At 41.4% G+C, this 17,931-nt stretch overlaps 1 protein-coding gene across 6 annotated transcripts in view; it reads left to right on the top strand.

The window, feature by feature from the left end:
• Nucleotides 1-1,129: 1,129 nt before the first annotated feature.
• Nucleotides 1,130-17,931, top strand: part of PHF8 (PHD finger protein 8) — a 99,544-nt gene continuing 82,742 nt past the window's right edge. Inside the window, exons 1-3 of one of the 6 annotated variants that reach the window (XM_087427748.1) lie at nt 1,133-1,807; nt 2,026-2,253; nt 2,732-2,910. In XM_087427748.1, coding sequence (XP_087283874.1) covers nt 2,813-2,910 — 98 coding nt within the window. In that variant the 5' untranslated portion in view covers nt 1,133-1,807; nt 2,026-2,253; nt 2,732-2,812. Of the gene's footprint in view, nt 1,808-2,025; nt 2,254-2,727; nt 2,911-17,931 lie in introns of all 6 variants that reach the window. The other 5 variants (XM_087427749.1, XM_087427751.1, XM_087427747.1 and 2 more) reach the window with 5 other exon arrangements.

Below are 17,931 nucleotides of genomic sequence, written 5' to 3'. Positions count from 1 at the left end.
CCTCCTGGCTGCTTGTGAAGCTAAGAAAGCTTACTGGATGTTGTATTCTGTTTACTTGCAAGCTTGTCTCCTGCACTGGCTAGCAAATTTCCCACTGCAGTCTCTCTTTTCATCACTGTATCCCCAGGTGCTAACCCACCATCACTTTGGAAATTGGTGTGCACACACACATCTTCTTCTTCAAAGCAGTGGGACCCTTTACAAACATGCAATAGTAAGAGGATTCCTAGACAGTATTCCAGAATGTCTGAGAAAACCAGCGCCATCTTGAAGGCTCTGTGTGGAGTGGAGTTCCATTCACTCCTCTTCTCTCGCCCCACCCTCAGGCTGTGGTCAGAAAATCATGGGATATGTGCATGGAAATCTAACTGTATCTGAACAGAACTGAACTAAACTGAAACAGTAAGGGTCAAAGAAGAGAGTTCAGAGGGAGCTGGGAAGTTGACATAAGCTTTACGGAGGAACTATGACCGAGAGACTGAGGGACAGAACGCGGGGGTAGTTGAGGGTGCAAGGTTCAACTTCCCGGCTCTGAAACTCAAGCCACTTGGCTTCCCTAAGCCCGTGTCCTCACTTGAGGATAACAGAGCTTTCCTTACACGGTTAAGAATAAACGACTAGAAGAGACTGTGTGAAAGAACCGAGCTCGCTTAAGGTACTCAATGAACGGTAGCCGCCGTGAGCACTCCGCCTCTACCCTGGCCCAAGCCCGCCCCTGCCGCCACCTATTAATTTTGCAGTTGGCAGTCACTCCTCCTCATAGGAGGAGAAGGCTGGGGAGGAGGAGTGTGTATGTGGTGGTGGCGGCGGCCGGGGGTAGGGTTACCTCCCTGCTTGCCCGCAGGAGGAGGAAGCCTGGGAAAGGTCTGGCCCCACTCAAAATGGAGCCAAGCGACTGCCTCGCCTAAGATGGCGGCTTCCCCGCCTCTCGCCTCAAGGCCCTCAGCATCGATTGGGTACCTAAAGGAGACGAGCGGGTCCAAGGGTAGCTGAGTCCCGCCTCCCCTTTCTCAAGGTGGCGCTCCGCCCCTCATGGCGTCACGCGGGAGCTAGCGGCTCTCCCTTCCCCGCCTTTGCCGCGGTTACCTCGTGTGCCCGGTCCTCATAAGATGGCGGTCGGGTCGCCTCTTCGCGGCGATGCCGCCACTCTCAATATGGTAGCTGTTTACCACATATTTCCCCTCCCCTCTCCGCCTCAACTTCCTCGTTGTTTTGAATAAACTTTATTGACTACTACGAATTGCCTACCACCACCACCAGGCTTCTCCCGGCGACTTTCCGGGCCATTTTTCTCCGACCTGGCTGCCGGTTCATTTCATTCCTTGTTGGTTTGCTCGCGGCGATCTCCTGCTGGCCTAGCGACAACGCCGCTTGCCGGTTCGCCGGGCGACCGCCGGACTAGGCCCGAGCTGCGGTCTCCAGCAGGCCCTAACGGCCAGGCCCTGAGCAGAGCTGTGGAGAAAGCTGCCCTGAAGCACCGCCGGGCGGCCAGGGCCGCGCGACCCAGCGGGTGGTTCGAGGGGAAGGCGAGCCAGGGTCGCAGCGTTCCCGTGACGATCCCAGAATTCGGCGCGCGCCGCCGGTGGGGCCGGAACTGCCGGCCCAGCCTCCGCTGAGCGAGGTGCCGAGCGGCTCCGGAGCTAGCCCGGCCGCCGGCGCATCGGTGGGGCTGAGCTTCGCGGGCGTGAGGAATCCCTGCAGCTTTGTGGTTGAGGAGGTCCCTGTAGGGGCCGGGACCCAACACGTTCTTGTCAGGTTTGGGGCATGAGGAGGTTCCTGTCAGTTTGGGAGGCGTGAAGAGATTCTCGTAAGTTTCGGGGGCTGCAAGGATATTCCTGTCAGTTTGGGGATCTATGATGAGATCCCTGTCAGTTTGGGGGGACAGGGGAATCCTCGTCAGTTTCAGGGGGCTGTGAGGAGATTCCTGCCAGTTTCCGAGCGGTGGAAAGAAAAAATCCTTGCTGAGTTGCAGGAGTGTGAGGAAATTCTAGTCAGTTTCAGGGGTTTTGAAAAGATCCTTTTTAGTTTCAGGGGTGCAACGAGAACGCTGTCGTCTTTGAAGTAGAAGACGATCTGATCAGTTTTGAAATTGAGATTTATTTGAGTTGTTGGGGTGATGAGACTCCCGACTGGTCGGGGATGGAATGATTTTGAGAGTGAGGGAGAAGATCGTTTCAACTCGCAGAACAACCCCAGAACTATGATTTGAGTTAGGCGCCTACTCTTGTCTGCCTTGTTCCTGAAGGCATCAAGGTAATTTTCGAGTAATCTGATATGTCTTTCAGGGATCCCTCATCTCTCTCAAGGTGCCCCTATTTTGGGGGTGAGATAAGGAGCTTTTTCTGAGGTACCCCCAGCCTCATTCTTTAGCGTATGGTTTGCGTCATAATAGAGAGCCCTGGGAAGCAAAGTTGCGAGCAAGGAGAGGGTACAGTGAGGGATTAAAGAAGCTTCCTAAAAAGGCGTCAGATATTTCCCTGAAACCAGAAAGAAGTTATCACTGACTTGGGGGGCCGAAGGAGGTAGGGAGAAAAAAAAGCCTCGACGGCAGAGCGCCATTCTTTATTTGTTAAAGAAATTCTGGAGGCCAGTGGACTTTCTCTGATTGCCCCCTACAGCCGCACCAGCTGTGTTGCATCTGAGCAGCAGTAACTGCCCATTTGTGAACTGAGGGTTGGTACCCTGAGGGACCTGATTCACTCTGTAAAAAGTGTTGTTTGTGCTCAGCCAGAAAGGACGTGTGCTGCCGCCTCCTGCTCGTCTTGACGCTAAGAATCTGCCCCGCCGCAGAACGCTCCAAGGCCTGGCGAAGATGGCTTCGGTGCCGGTGTATTGCCTCTGCCGGCTGCCTTACGATGTGACCCGCTTCATGATCGAGTGTGACATGTGCCAGGACTGGTTTCACGGCAGGTAAGGAGGGCAAGCCAGGCTAGACAGGGTGCAGTGGCCAGGTGCTCACTCGCTCGCTCCTTTCTCAGTTCTGTTTTAGGTTCCCACTCAGAAACTTTTTCCCCCTCTCTTGCAGAGAATTAACTCCAACCCACCTCCCAGACCCAGGTTCTTCCATCCTTCCTTGCAAACTAGGGCCTAGCTGACATTGTTTTCTGGTTTCTCCTCTTTTTCCATATGTATTTTTTCTTTGCACCCTTCTTCTGAATTTTTTGTTTAGAAAATATTTTCTTTTCAGCCACAAAGAAAGTATCATTTTTGTATTCTGGCAATTTTGTTTTGCCTCAGATACTGGCTTTGGAGGAGACAGTACTGCATTTTTGAGATATTTGAGTCCAACAAATAAGGATTTGAGTTGTGGCTTTGCAACTTACTATCAGAGTAACCTTGGACGAGTTACTTTGCCTCTCTGAGCCTCATTGTCTTCACCTATAAAATGTATCTAATACACCCTTCCTGATTATTTAAAGCATTTTGCACACACTCAGTAAATGGAGGCAGAAATGCAATAGTATTTTATTTCTACAGTATTTATCTGCAGAACCCTCCAACTAAATTGACTTAAGCAGAAGAGATATTGGGTAAAACAGCAGGAGTAAAACCACTAATGAATCCCGTTCAGTTAACCGTGTGTGCACATAAGCACCTGTCACCCAGGATTCCAGAGCGGTTAGTGTGTGGAATAAAACTGTAATATTATCCTATTATTGAGACTTAAATTCCAGCTATGGAAAGAAAACCATGAGAGGGATTTGTACCCAGAAGTACAGTAGTCCCCCCTTATCCGTGGGGCATATGTCCCACTGGATGCCTGAAACCACAGATAGTACTGAACCCTGTATGTACTGTGTTTCTTCCTATATGTATACATACCTATGATAAAGTTTAATTTATAAATTAGGTGTGGTAAGAGATTAACAACAGTAACTAATAATAAAATAGAACAATTATAACAATGTAGTGTAACAAAAGTTGCAGTAGATCTTAGCAACCTCAGCATATGATTTTTTTTGCTTTCGTTATTAAGTCAAGAACTTTCACCTTTTCAATTAAAGGAATCACTTTACAGCTTCTCTTTGGCACATCCGAATTGCTGGCATCATTACTCTTGTGCTTTGGGGCCATTATTAAGTAAAATAAGGGTTACTTGAACACAAGCACTCTGATACCTCGACAGTCAATCTAATAACTGAGATGGCTACTAAGAGACTAAAGGTTGGGTAGCATATACAACGTGGATACACTGGACAAAAGGATGATCCACACCCAGGTGGACAGAGTGGAATGGTGCGAGATTTCATCACGCTACTCAGAGCAGCACGCAATTTAAAATTTATGAATTGTTTATTTCTGGAATTTTCCATTTAATATTTGCAGACTGTGGTTGACAAAAGGTGAAGGGGGACTGCTGTACAACAAAGCAGTGTATGGCTCCCTCCTCCTGTTGCATGTTGTTAGATTGTAGAATTTTCATTTGTCACTAGTCCCTTCCAAAGGAGCTGTTCCTATTATCATACCCAAGCCAAACTGAAGATGCTGGTGCTGCTAAAATTCTGTTCTCAGCAGGGACTGTCCCATGCAGCACATCCAAATTTGTATTCTACTGATCTTTATTGAGTATTTACTGTGTGTCTGGTGCAGAGTTCTGTTTACTGCCTCATATTATTTCATTTATGAGGGGACAGACCTAGAGGATGGAGCCTTTTATTGTCCCCTGGAAATAAGTGGGGATTAAGATGTCTTTCAGGATTCCTGGTATCTTTGCTAGTGCTGATCAAGTCACTCTGCTTAAAATTCTTTGGGTGGTTCCCCTACGGAATAAAATTCCATCTCGTTTGTGTGACAGACAAGACCTTTTGTGATCTACTTGATCAGTCTCATTTCCCACACTCCTCCTCCCTTGTTCTTTATGTCCAGCAAGACTGAACCACTTATAGTTCTGGGAAATTTTTATACTCCTTTATGCCACTTTGTCTTTGCACATGCTATTCCCACTAATGTCCTCCCTTTTATGACTCACAGCCTACCTCGTCTGTAAAAGGCCTCCTTCCTCTGGGTTCCCATTGCACTTTGTGTATGTCCTTATTGAAAGTAATTATTTCATCATATCATAGTTATAAATACATCTGTGTCACTCATTAGTCAGAGCTACCTAAGGGCAGAGATATCTTTTCATTTCTCATATCCCCTAGTTCAATGCTAAATATGTAGCAGATACTGAATACATTTTTGAATGAAGGAATGAGTGAGTCTTCTTGAAAAAAGCTATTGCCTGTGGCCCTTGCTTTGGATTGTGTGGAAAGTGTGTAGGTTCAAACCTGGAAAGTGAACTCCTCCCCACGATATAGAGACCCTAACTCCACAGTCAGGGAACAGGAAACAGGAACGAATGCTTCCCGAGTGCTTATTATGTGCCAGGCCCTTCACAGGGACTTTGCATAAATTCTCTCAGTCCACACCCAACCTTGAAAGTTAGATATTTTTTTTAAATAATGTTTTAAATTTTTTTCCTGATTTACGTAGGTGAGACATGCTCGTTGTAGAAAATATACAAAAAGAATAAAGAAGGAAATAAAAAATCACCTGTAAGTCTAATATCAAGCACAGTGCACCGTTAAATTTTTTGTTGCATTAACTCCTGTCATTTGACTTAGAATATAAACATATATTTTTACAACACGGGATTGTGTTGTAAATACCATTTGGTAACCTGACTTTTATTCCTACTTAAGATTATAATATATTTTACCAGGTCATTAAATATTCGTTTAAACCTGATTTCTGATATCCCACCATATATATGTGTCATCAGTTGGTCATTTCCTCTGTGGTTGGGTACTTATGTTATTTCTACTTTTTTATATTATAGATAATATTGTGATGTGAAGGAAATTTGGGGGTTCTGGAAATGTTTTGCATTTTGATATGGATGCTGGTTAAAACAAAAAGAAAAACATTGTGGTGAACATCTTTGGACAGTAGAGATTTGACATTTACAAGGAACACCGCTAAGGCCTTTAAGAATTCCAAATTTACAAATATGGAAATAGGTTTATGGGCCAGGCCTCTCCTTAAGCACATTTCTGTGGTGAGTCCTGTGTTTCTGTGTACATCCTGACACAAATTAACTGCCTTTTTTTTTTTCTATGAAAAAGACCAAGTTTTTACCTCTTCTCATGCTTCTCTGTATGGGCTACCAGAGAACAAGGAAGCCAGCTGAGAATCAGGTCCTTGGTGGGTGGTTGCTCTTGCTTACTCAGTGCACTGCTCTCTTTCTCTCACACATACACACGCACATACACACACCAGGTTCACAGTGCTCCGTTTAAGTTTATACTTCAGCACAATTGAAAATTACTAAATATTGTGGACTTTTCATGGTTGCTCATAGTAGTTAAGCCCACAAATGTCTATAGGTGATATAAGTCTGTTCACATCTCTGATGACTTCCATAGGCTACGTTTCTTAAAGTCCAGTTAGGGATTAGTAATGCCAGGTTAATGCCTGGAAGGGTTATAGCAAGGAAGGCGACTATTCCATTTTGCTGGTGAGAATCTGGAATTCATGGAGGTTAAGTTATTTTCTAAGTTTGGATTTGAACTTAGAATTAACTGGCTTCAGAGCCCAGGTTCTCAAAAGTGGAAAAAAGATGGTATAGTTCCATTCCTCCTCCTGTAAGGGGCTTGGTTTTGCAAAAACACTTTGATTTGTAGAGCAGTGATTCTCAAACTTGAGCATGCGTCAGAATCACTTGGAAGACCTATTAAAAGGCAAGATAGGTAGGCCCCACCTGTGGGGTTTCTGATTCAGTAGGTGAATGGGGGCCACCTTCAGAACCACTGATTTAGAGCATTATTCTGTCTTAATTCCTTCCCTTTCTGTGGAGTGTAACAGCTTCTGATGTTGGGGGATGGGCAGGCTAACATATTATTACTGTACATTGTTGTTTTCAAAGTGTAGTTCGTTAACTGGGAATTTGTTAAAAATGCAAATTCTTTGGCTGAGACCCAGCAATCCATATTCTAACAAACCAGGTAGATTCTGATGCATCCTAACTTTTGAGAATCATTGCTGTACAGTGATGGAGAAAGTTAGTTGGTGAGCATTATTGATGTTTGAGCTTTGGCAAAACCTTACCTTTTTACAGTTTTCCTATCTATAAAGGAAGTATTGGTTGGCATATGCCCAAGGGGGTGGCTGTGCTGTGGAATCTAAACTCTAGGGGAAATGGCACTGGCTTCAGATCTGGGTTCCAATTCGGACTCTGTTACTTTTTAGCAAAGGATTTTATCTCAGTGAAGCCTCAATTTCCCTGAGAGTGGTTGTGATGATTTAAATAAAAGAGTAATGGTCCTTGTTTATTGAGCACTAGCTAATGTGCCAGTCACTATGCTAAACACTTTGCCTAATCTTTATTTAACTTTTTTGAGATTTTTAAAATTATGAATTCAATTTATTTTATAGTTATAGGACTATTCAAATTATCTACTTTATGTTGGGTATGTTGTGGTAGTTAGTGCTTTCCAAGGAATTGATCCATTTCATCTAAGTTGTCAAATTTAAGTGTGTAGAATTGTTCATAGTATTTCCTTAATATACTTTTGATATCTGCAGGCTAGCTCTGTGGTGATATCTCATTTCATTCTTGATATTGAAAATTTGTGTCTTCTCTCTTATTTTTCTTTGTCAGACTTGCTAGAGGTTTGTCAGTTTTATTGATCTTTTCAAACAAATTTTTTGTTTCATTGACTTTTTCTATTGTCTTTCTTATTTCAATTTCATTGATTTCTGCGCTTTATTATGTCCTTCCTTCTGCTTGCTTTGAGTTTATTCTGATCCTCTTGACCTAATTTCTTAAGGTGGGAGCTTAGGTTATTGATTTGAGACTTCTGTTTTCTAATGTAAGCACTTAGTGCTATCACTTTCTCTCTTAATACTGATGAAGCTGTGTCCCACAAATTTTGATATTTTTTCCTTTTCATGTAGTTCAATGTATTTTTTATTTCCTTAGAGACTTCATGTTTGATCTATGAATTATATAGAAGTGTGTTGTTTAGTTTCCAAGTGTTTGTAGATTTTCCTGTTACAATAACAGGATTATTGATTTCTGATTTGGTTCCATAGTGGTCAGAGAATATACTCTGTATGATTTCAATTCCTTTAAATTTATTGAGATTTGTTTTATGGCCAAGGATATGGCCTGTCTTGGTAAATGTTCCATGGTCACTTGAAAAGAATATGTATCCTGCTATTGTTGGGTGGAGTTTTCTATAAATGTAGATTTACTCCTGTTGATTGATGGTGTTGCTGAATTCTTCTCTGTCCTTGCTGATTTTCTATTTAGTTGTTCAGTCAGTTGTTGAGAAGGAGGTGTTGAAGTGTCTTGCTATAATTGTTGATTTGTCTATTTCTCCTTTCAGTTCTATCATTTGTTGCTTCACATTTTGCAGCTTTGTTTGATGCATATACATTTGGGATTGCTGTGTCTTGGTGGATTGACCCTTTTATTATTATGTAATGTCCTTCTCTGTCTCTAGTAATTTTCTTTGCATGGGAGTCTACTTTATATGATATTAATATAGCCACTCTTGCTTTCTTTTGGTTAAAGCTTGCATGGTATATCTTTTTTCATCCGTTTGTTTTATTTATTTATTTATTTATTTTTGTGAGGAAGATTAGCTCTGAGCTAACATTGTTGCCAATCCTCCTCTTTTTGCTGAGGAAGATTGGCCCTGGGCTAACATCTGTGCCCGTCTTCCTCTACTTTATATGGGATGCCGCCACAGCATGGCTTGATAAGCAGTGTGTAGGTCCACACCTGGGATCCGAACCTGTGAACCCTGGGCCACTGAAGTGGAGCGCATGAACTTAACTGCTATGCCACCGGCCCCTCATCTCTTTATTTTTAACTTACATCATTATATATGAAGTGAGTTTCTTGTAGACAGCATATATTTCAGTATTATTTTTATCCACTCTGCCAATCTCTTTTAGTTAGTATATTTAGACCATTTATACTCAGTGCAATTATTGATATGTTAGGGCTTAAGTCTGTCATTTTTTGTTTTCTGTTTGTTCCCTCCATTGTTTTCTCTGTTTTCTTCATCCTGCCTTCCTGTGGGTTACTTATACCTTTTCTAGAATTCCATTTTGATTTATCTATAGTGTTTTTTTGAGTGTATCTCTTTGGATAGCTTGTTCAGTGCTTGCTCTAGGTATTAACATAATACATACATAACTTAGCACAATTAGCTGGTATTGACATTTTACCACTTTGAATAAAGAGTAGAAACCTTACTTCCCTTTAAGTTTCTTTATGCTCCCATTTATAATATAATTATCTTAAATATTTCCTCTACGTACATTGAGAACCACATCAGACAGTGTTATAATTTTTGCTTCAGCTGTCAAGCATGATTTAGAAAACTCAGGAGGAGAAGAAAAGTATATTGTATTTACCCATACTTTTACTCTTTCCCTTGTTCTCTCTTCTTGATGTTCTCAAAGATTCCTTTTTTTTTGTTTGTTTGGTGAGGAAGATTAGCCCTGAGCTAATATCTGTTGCCAATCCTCCTCTTTTTGCTGAGGAAGATTGGCCCCGAGCTAACATCTGTGCCCATCTTCCTCTATTTTATGTGGGATGCCTGCCACAGCATGGCTTGATAAGCAGCATGTAGGTCCATGCCCAGGATCCGAACCTGCGAACTCCGGGGTGCTGAATCAAAGATTCCTTCTTTTATCATTCCCTTTCTGTTTAGAGAGCTTCCTTTAGCTGTTCTTTTAGGATAGGTCTGCTGGCAATAAATACTCTTAGTTTTCCTTCATATGGGAATGTTTTGATTTCCCTTGAATTCCTGAAGGATCTTTTTGCTTGATATCAGATTCTGGGTCTCTAGTTCTTTTCTTTCAGTACTTGAAAACTGTTGTGCAACTTCCTTTTGGCCTCCATGGTTTCTGATGAGAGATCCTCTGTCGTTTGAATTGGGGTTCTCTTTTAGGTAATGTGTCATTTCTCTCACTGCTTTCAAGATTTTCCTTTGTCTTTTGTGTTCAGGAGTTTGATTATGCTATTTCTCAGTGTGGTTTTCTTGGGGTTTATCTTTTGTTTTACTCTTATAGTTGCTGAAGCTGTTTATTCTTTTTTTTCAGTCTATTTTCTTTCAGTTTTATTGAGATATATTTGGCGTACAGCACTGTATGAGTTTAAGGTGTACAGCATAATGACTTGACTTACATATATTGCAAAATGATTACCACAATAAGTTTAGTTAACATCCATCACCTAATATAAATACAAAAAGAAAAGTGTTTTTCCTCGTGATGAGAACTTTTAGGATTTGCTGCCTTAGCAACTTTCAAATATACCATACAACCCTGTTAACTATAGTTATCATGTTGTATGTTACATCCCCAGCGCTTATTTATCTTGTAACTAGAAGTTTGATCTTTTGACCACCTTCATCAAATTGCCCAACTTCCCACACCCCTGCCTCTGGTAACCACAAATCTGATCTCTTTTTCTATCAGTTTTTTTTTTTTAAGATTCCACATATAAGTGAGATCATTACAGTATTTGTCTTTTTCTGTCTGACTTATTTCACTTAGCATAATGCCCTCAAGGTCCATCCATGTTGTTGCAGATGACAGGATTTCCTTCTTATCTGTGGCTGAATAGTATTCAATTGTGTGTGTGTGGTGTGTATGTGTGTGTATCACATTTTCTTTATCCATTCATCTGTTGATGGACACTTAGGCTGTTTCCATGGCTTGGCTATTGTAAATAATGCTGCAGTGAACATGTGGGTGTAGATATCTCTGATGTAATGATTTTGTTCCCTTCATATATATATACCCATAAGTGGAATTGCTGGATCATATTGTAGTTATATTTTTAATTTTTTGAGGAACTTCCATACTGTTAGTGGCTGTACCAATTCATAATCCCACCCACAGTGTACAAGGGTTCCCTTTTCTCCATATCCTTGCCAACACTTGTCTTTTTGATGATAGCCATTCTAACAGGTATGAGCTGATATCTCATTGTGGTATTGATTTGCATTTTCCTGATGATTAGTGATGTTGAGCACCTATTCATGTACCTGTTGGCAATTTGTATGTCTTCTTTGTAAAAATGTCTATTCTGTTCCTCTGTCCATTTTTTAATTGGATTGTTAGGTTTTTGGTTATTGAGTTATATGAATTCTTTATGTATTTTAGATATCAACCCCTTATCCTATATATGATTTGCAAATATTTTCTCCTATTCTGTAGGTTGCTTTTTCATTTTGTTGATCATTTCTTTTGCTGTGCAGAAGCTTTTAAGTTTAACGTGGTCCCACTTGTCTATTTTTTATTTTGTTGCTTGTGCTTTAGGTGTCATATCCAAACAGTCATTGCCAAGACCCATGTCAAGGAACTTTTTTCTTGTTTTCTTCTAGGAGTTTTGTGGTTTCATGTCTTACATTTAAGTCTTTAATCCATTTCAAGTTAATTTTTGTGAGTGGGGTAAGTTAGGGGTGTAGTTTCGTTCTTTTACATGTGAATATCCAATTTTCCCAGCACCATTTATTTAAGAGACTGTCTTTTCTCCATTGAATATTCTTGGCTCCTTTGTCAATTTGTAGTTGACCGTATATGCATGGGTTTATTTCTGGGCTGTTGATACTGTTCCATTGGTCTTTGTGTCTGTTTTTTCAGTACCATACTGCTTTGATTACTATAGCTTTATGATATAGTTTGAAATCAGGACGTATGATGCCTCCCACTTTGTTCTTCTTTCTCAGGATTACTTTGGCTATTCCATATTCCAGGTCTTTTGCGGTTCCATACAAATTTTAGGATTGTTTTTTCTATTTCTGTAAAAAAATGCCATTGTAATCTTGATATGGATTGCATTGAATCTATAGACGGCTTTGGGTAATATGGACATTTTAACAATATTAATTCTTCCAATCTATGAACACGGGATATCTTTTCATTTACTTGTGTCTTCTTCAATTTCTTTCATCAGTGTCTGGTAGTTTTCAGTGTAGAGATCTTTCACCTTCTTGGTTAAATTTACTCCGAAGTATTTTATTGCTTTTGATGTAAATGGGATTGTTTTATTTATTTCTTTTTCAGATAATTCATTGTTAGCATGTAAAAATGCTACTGATTTTTGCATGTTGATTTTGTATCCTGCAACTTTACTGAATTTGTTGATTAGCTCTGTTTTGGTGGAGTCTTTAGGATTTTTTATATATAAAATAATGTCATCTGCAAATAGAGACAGTTTTACTTCTTCCTTTCTAATTCTCATGCCTTTTATTTCTTTTTCTTGCCTGATTGCTCTGGCCTGGGACTTCCATTGCTATGTTGAATAGGAGTGGTGGGAGTGGGCATCCTTGTCTTGTTCCTGATCTTAGAGGAAAAACTTTCAGCCTTTCACCATTGAGTATGATGTTAGCTGTGGGCTTATCATATATGACCTTTATTCTGTTGAGGTATGTTCCTTCTACACTCAATTTGTTGAGAGTTTTTATCATGAACGGATATTGAATTTTGTCAAATGCTTTTCTGCATCTATTGAGATTATCATATGATTTTTTCCTTTTATTCTGTTAATGTGGCATATCACATTTATTGATTTGTGTATGTTGAACCCTCCTTGGATCCTAGGGTAAATCCCACTTGATCATGGTGATAATCCTTTTAATGTGCTGCTGAATTTGGTTTGCTAGTATTTTATTGAGAATTTTTGCATCTATATTCAGCAGGAATATTGACCTATAGTTTTCTTGTAGTGTCCTTTTCTAGCTTTAGTATCTGGGTAATGCTGGCCTCATAAAATGAGTTTGGGAGTGTTCCCTCCTCTTCAATTTTTGGAAGAGTTTGAGAAGAATTAGCATTAATTCTTCTTTAAATGTTTGGTAGAATTCACCAGTGAAGCCATCTGGTCCTGGAATTTTCTTTGTTGGGAGATTTTTGATTGCTGATTTATCTCCTTACTAGTAATTGATCTGTTCAGATTTTCTTCTTTTTTTTTGTGAGGAAGATCAACCCTGAGCTAACATCCATGCTAATCCTCCTCTTTTTGCTGAGGAAGACCGGCTCTGAGCTGACATCTATTGCCAATCCTCCTCCTTTTTTCCCCCAAAACCCCAGTAGATAGTTGTATGTCATAGTTGCACATCCTTCTAGTTGCTGTATGTGGGACACGGCCTCAGCATGGCCAGACAAGTGGTGCGTCAGTGCGTGCCCGGGATCCGAACCCGGGCCACCAGTAGCGGAGCGCGTGCACTTTAACTGCTAAGCCACAGGGCCAACCCTGTTCAGATTTTCTATTTCTTCCTGTTTCAGTCTTGGTAGGTTGTATGTTTCTAAGAATTTATCCATTTCTTTTAGATTGTCTAGTTTGTTGGTGTATAGTTGTTTATAGTTCAATCTATTTTCTTTCTGTTGTTCATATTGGATAATTTCTATTGTTCTATCTTCAAGTTTACTGGTTTTTTCCTCTTTTGTCTCCATCCTGCTGTTGAGCCCATCCAATGAGTTTTCATTTAGGTTATTGCAGTTTTTAGTTCTAAAAGTGCCATTTGGTTCTTTTATATATCTTTTGTTTCTTTGTGGAGACTATTTTTTGCTGACACTGTCTATTCATTTGTTTCAGGCATGTTTGTAATTGTTCACTGAAGCATTTTTATGATCCCTCCTTTAAAATCCTTATCAGATAATTCCAGCATCTGTGTCATCTCAGTGTTGAGACTGTTGATTCTCTTTGCTCATTCAAGTTGTGATTTTCCTTGTTCTTGATATAAGTAATTATTTTCATTATATCGTGGATATTTCAGGTGTTATGAGATTCTTGATATTATTTAAATCTTCCGTTTTTGCAGGCTTCTTCAGACATTGGATTTCAGTGGTGGGGGAAGGGGATACTACTTCATTACTGCTAGGCAGGAGTAGAAGTCCAGCTTCCTCACTTGGTCTCTGTTGATACCCACTGCCTCGGGTCATGCTGTCCCTAGCCAGGCTGCCTTCTTCTCTTCACCTTTCAGAGTTGTCTTTTGTGGTTTTTTTTGTAAGTAATGTCCAAGATTTTTAGTTGTGGGAGGAATAGGGAGAAGTTGTGTTTACTCCATATTGTTTCAGAACCAGAATTGACCAATTAATCTTTATAATAGCTCTTTGGAGTTATTATTTTCTCCCAGGAGGTTAAATAACTTGCTCAGGGGCCGGCGCCGTGGCGTAGCAGTTAAGTGCACCCGCTCCACTGCTTGCAGCCCGGGTTCAGATCCCGGGTGTGCACCTATGCACCGCTTGTCAGGCCATGTTGTGGGGGCGTCCCACATAAAGTGGAGGAAGATAGGCGTGGGTGTTAGCTCAGGGCCAGTTTTCCTCAGCAAAAAACAGGAGGATTGGCATGGGTGTTAGCTCAGGGCCAGTCTTCCTCACATAAATAAATAGATAGATAGATAGATAGATAGATAGATAGATAGATAGATAGATAGATAAAAAAACTTGCACAAAGCTACACAACCCGTTAGTTGCTCGACCACAAGTCAAATCTGGGTCTCTTGGACTCATGCTATAGGATGATAGTAGAGATAGTATAAAGCACTGTTCAGGTTAAGCTGTTTTCAAGATGCTGTGGGAGATAGAGAAAATCAGGCTTATAAACTCACACACACTCCAGATTTTTGTTCCAAGTGAAATCAGGTTAAAGTGAACACCACTTTTTTTTGAAGCAGCAGAAGGGTAACCTAGAGCTTTAGGAGTGTGTAGCAAAGGGAAGAGAAGTCTTGGTGTTCATATTCAGGGCTTACTAGATTTAAAGATTTTATTTATTTTATTTTTTTTTCCCCCCAAAGCCCCAGTGGATATTTGTATGTCGTAGCTGCACATCCTTCTAGTTGCTGTATGCGGGACTCGGCTTCAGGATGAACGGAGAAGTGGTGCCTCGATGCGCACCCGGGATCCGAACCCGGGCCACCAGCATCGCAGCGCGCGCACTTAACCACCAAGCCACAGGGCCGGCCCAGGGCTTACTAGATTTAATATGTAGGCTGTAGAATACCTGCCCTGGAGAAGGTCTTGTAGGGTATGGAGTTAGAAGGATTGAAGGACAGCCTGCTCTCTCAGGGCTCCTAGGATGTCTCTTGGAGTGGCATAATTTTCTTTTATAACTTTTTATTTTTGAATAATTATAGATTTACAGAAAGTTGCAAAAAATGTATGGGGAGGGCCTGTGTACTCTTACCCAGTTTCCCCTATGGTGATGTCTTATATAAAGGTAACCAAGAAGCTGATGTTGTTACAATCCACCAATCTTATTCCAGTTTCACCAGTTTACATGCACTCATTTGTGTATGTGTTATGTGTATTTAGTTCTATACAATTTTATCACATTTGTAGATTTGTCTAACCAGCACAATCAAACTATAGAACTATTCCTTCACCACAGGGGTAGCATAATTTTTGCCCCAGCCCACCTGGAAGGAGTTTGGGATGGCAAACATGTACCAAAGGATGGGTGGTCAGTGTCCCCAAGAGGAGTGTCATGAAAATTCAGGATACAGTGGAAGGTCTGATAGGCATGATGCCAGGACTGAGTTAGGGGAGCTAAATGAAAGTCTGCTTTGGAAACAGAGGCATAGTGGTGAAAGCATGGCTTGGGAGTCAGGATAACCTGGCCTGGAATCCTAGCTCTTCCATTTACTAGCTCTGTTGCTTTGGGCAGGTTATTTCACCTCTCTAAGCTTCTACTTTCTCAGTTTTAAAACAGAAAGAATCCATATTTTATATGGTTGTTGTGAGGATTAATGAGAGAATGTCTGTAAAGCATCTAACACAGTCCCTGGCACATAGTAGATACTCAATTCTGGCTGTTACCTAGAACATTCGTGCAATAAATATTCTATTGAATATTTACTGTTTGCCAAGGAGTGAGCTAAGAACTGTGGGAGACAGAGATGAAGAAGGCACAGGCTGTGACTTCTAGATTATCTCAGGCTAGAAAATAAGATGGATTCATTCATTTATTCACTCATTTATGCACTCACTTATTCAATAGATATGTACTATGTGCCAGGTATTGTTCTAGATACAGCAGTGAACATGAACCAGTAAACTAACAGGTAGATATATAGTGTGTCAAGTGATAATAAGAGGTATAGAGAAAAGTAAAACAGGGTAAGCAGGAGAGAGAGTGCCACCCACAGGGCTGGAGGAGTGGTTATTTTATGTAGGGTGATTATTAATGGGTAACACATGAGCAGAAGCCTGAAGGAACGTGAGGGAGGGAACCATGCTGTTAAGTGGGGGAAGAGTGTTCCAGGTAGAGGAAATAAAGGACCTTAGTGGGGAGCATGCCTGGCATGTTACTATTCCAGTCACAGCAAGGAGGCCAATGTTATTGGACAGAGTGAGTGAGGGGAGAGTACTAGAAGCTGATGATAGGGGTGGGGGTGGGGGTGCAGATCATGTAGGGCAGTGATTCTCCAAGTGTGGTCCCTGGAGCAGCAGGATCAGTATCACCTGGGAACTGGTTAGGCAAATTCTTGCATCCTACCCCAGACCTACCAAATCAGAAACTCTGGAGGTGGAGCCTAAGAATCTAAGGTTTAACAAGCCCTCCAGGTGATTCTGATACACACAAGTTTGAGAACCACAGGTATAGGGCGCTATGAGCCATTGTAAGAACTTGGTTTTCACTCCAGGTGGGGTGGGAGCCACAGAAGGGTTTTGAGCAAAGGAGAGTTGTGATCTGGTTTAGGCTTTGGCTGTTGTGAGGACAGACTCAAGGTGAGGAGCAAGGGTGGAATCAGAGTTTGGGAGTTACTGTGTAGATCATTATTCCTTACACTGTGGTCCCTGGACCAGCAGCATCAACATCACCTGGGAGCTTGTTAGAAATGCACATTTATGGGCCCCACTTCAGACCTACTGAATCAGGATGTCTGGAGGTGAGGCCCAGGAATCTGTGTCTTAAGCCATCCAGGTGTTTCTGATGTTCCCTAATATTTCAGAAACACTGGTCTAGTTAGGCAGTGGTGGCTTGGACCAGAGTTAGTGGTGATGAGAAGTGGTTGGATTTTGAATATATATTGATACAGGATTTGCTGACAGATTGGATTGGGGTTGTGAAAGAAAGGACTCAAGGATGACTCCATTTTGAGGGGTTTTGGTATACAGGGAAACAGAGTAATGGGGCAGTGACTGAAGGGGTCACAAGAGGATTTTTTGTTTGGGTTTTTTTGAGAGCGAGAGATTACAGCCTGTTTGTGTGCATGTTAGTGCATATGGAGTGATTCTGTTGGTGCATCCAGAATTTAATGTTGCCTGTTATTGGCAAACTTATGTGCCAGGGACTGAGTAGACCAAAAAGAAACTTCCTCGGTGCACTGAAACTTGCTTAGTGTCCTTTGTACTCCTCCAAGTCCTGTGTGCCTGGAGGCAGGGGAGCCACTGGTGGTATTAGTGGGGGCCTCAGCTTCTAGGGATGGTCCATCCCTGTTTTTGTAGATTGGGCTTGTTCTGGTCAAGGTTGTTGCAGAAAGTCAGAAATTGACTTGGATTTTTCTGGTATTTTTTGAATAATGAAGAAAGGTAAAATATGCTCTTTTTCCTCTTTATTTATGAATGAAGATATAGTCTTTCCAGGGCACAGGTGGTGACAGGACCTGGCTCTTCGGGTGACCTCAGAGAGCAGAGGTTGAACAGATAAGAAGCCGGACAGGATCCTGAGTAACCTTGTCACCTCTCAAGCTTCTCCAACACTCAGCCCCTACTCAGTTCCACACCCCTGGAAGAGCTGAGTGGCCACTTTTGTGTTTTCATAGCACTTGACTCTACTAACAGCCTCACATTATATTCTAGTTACATATTGTATTGGTATAGTGGAGTCACACAGATCTGGATTTTTATCCTGCTTTGCTACTTATTAGTTTTGTAATGGCCAAGAAGTTACTTAACCACTCAGATTTCTCATCTGTTAAATTAGAA

The sequence above is a fragment of the Ceratotherium simum genome, chromosome X (genome assembly GCF_057802395.1).
Source record: "Ceratotherium simum simum isolate JZ-2026a chromosome X, ASM5780239v1, whole genome shotgun sequence".
Taxonomy (NCBI): domain Eukaryota; kingdom Metazoa; phylum Chordata; class Mammalia; order Perissodactyla; family Rhinocerotidae; genus Ceratotherium; species Ceratotherium simum.
The sequence above is the reverse complement of the archived record's forward strand: the minus strand, read 5'-3'. Positions and strand labels throughout refer to the sequence as shown.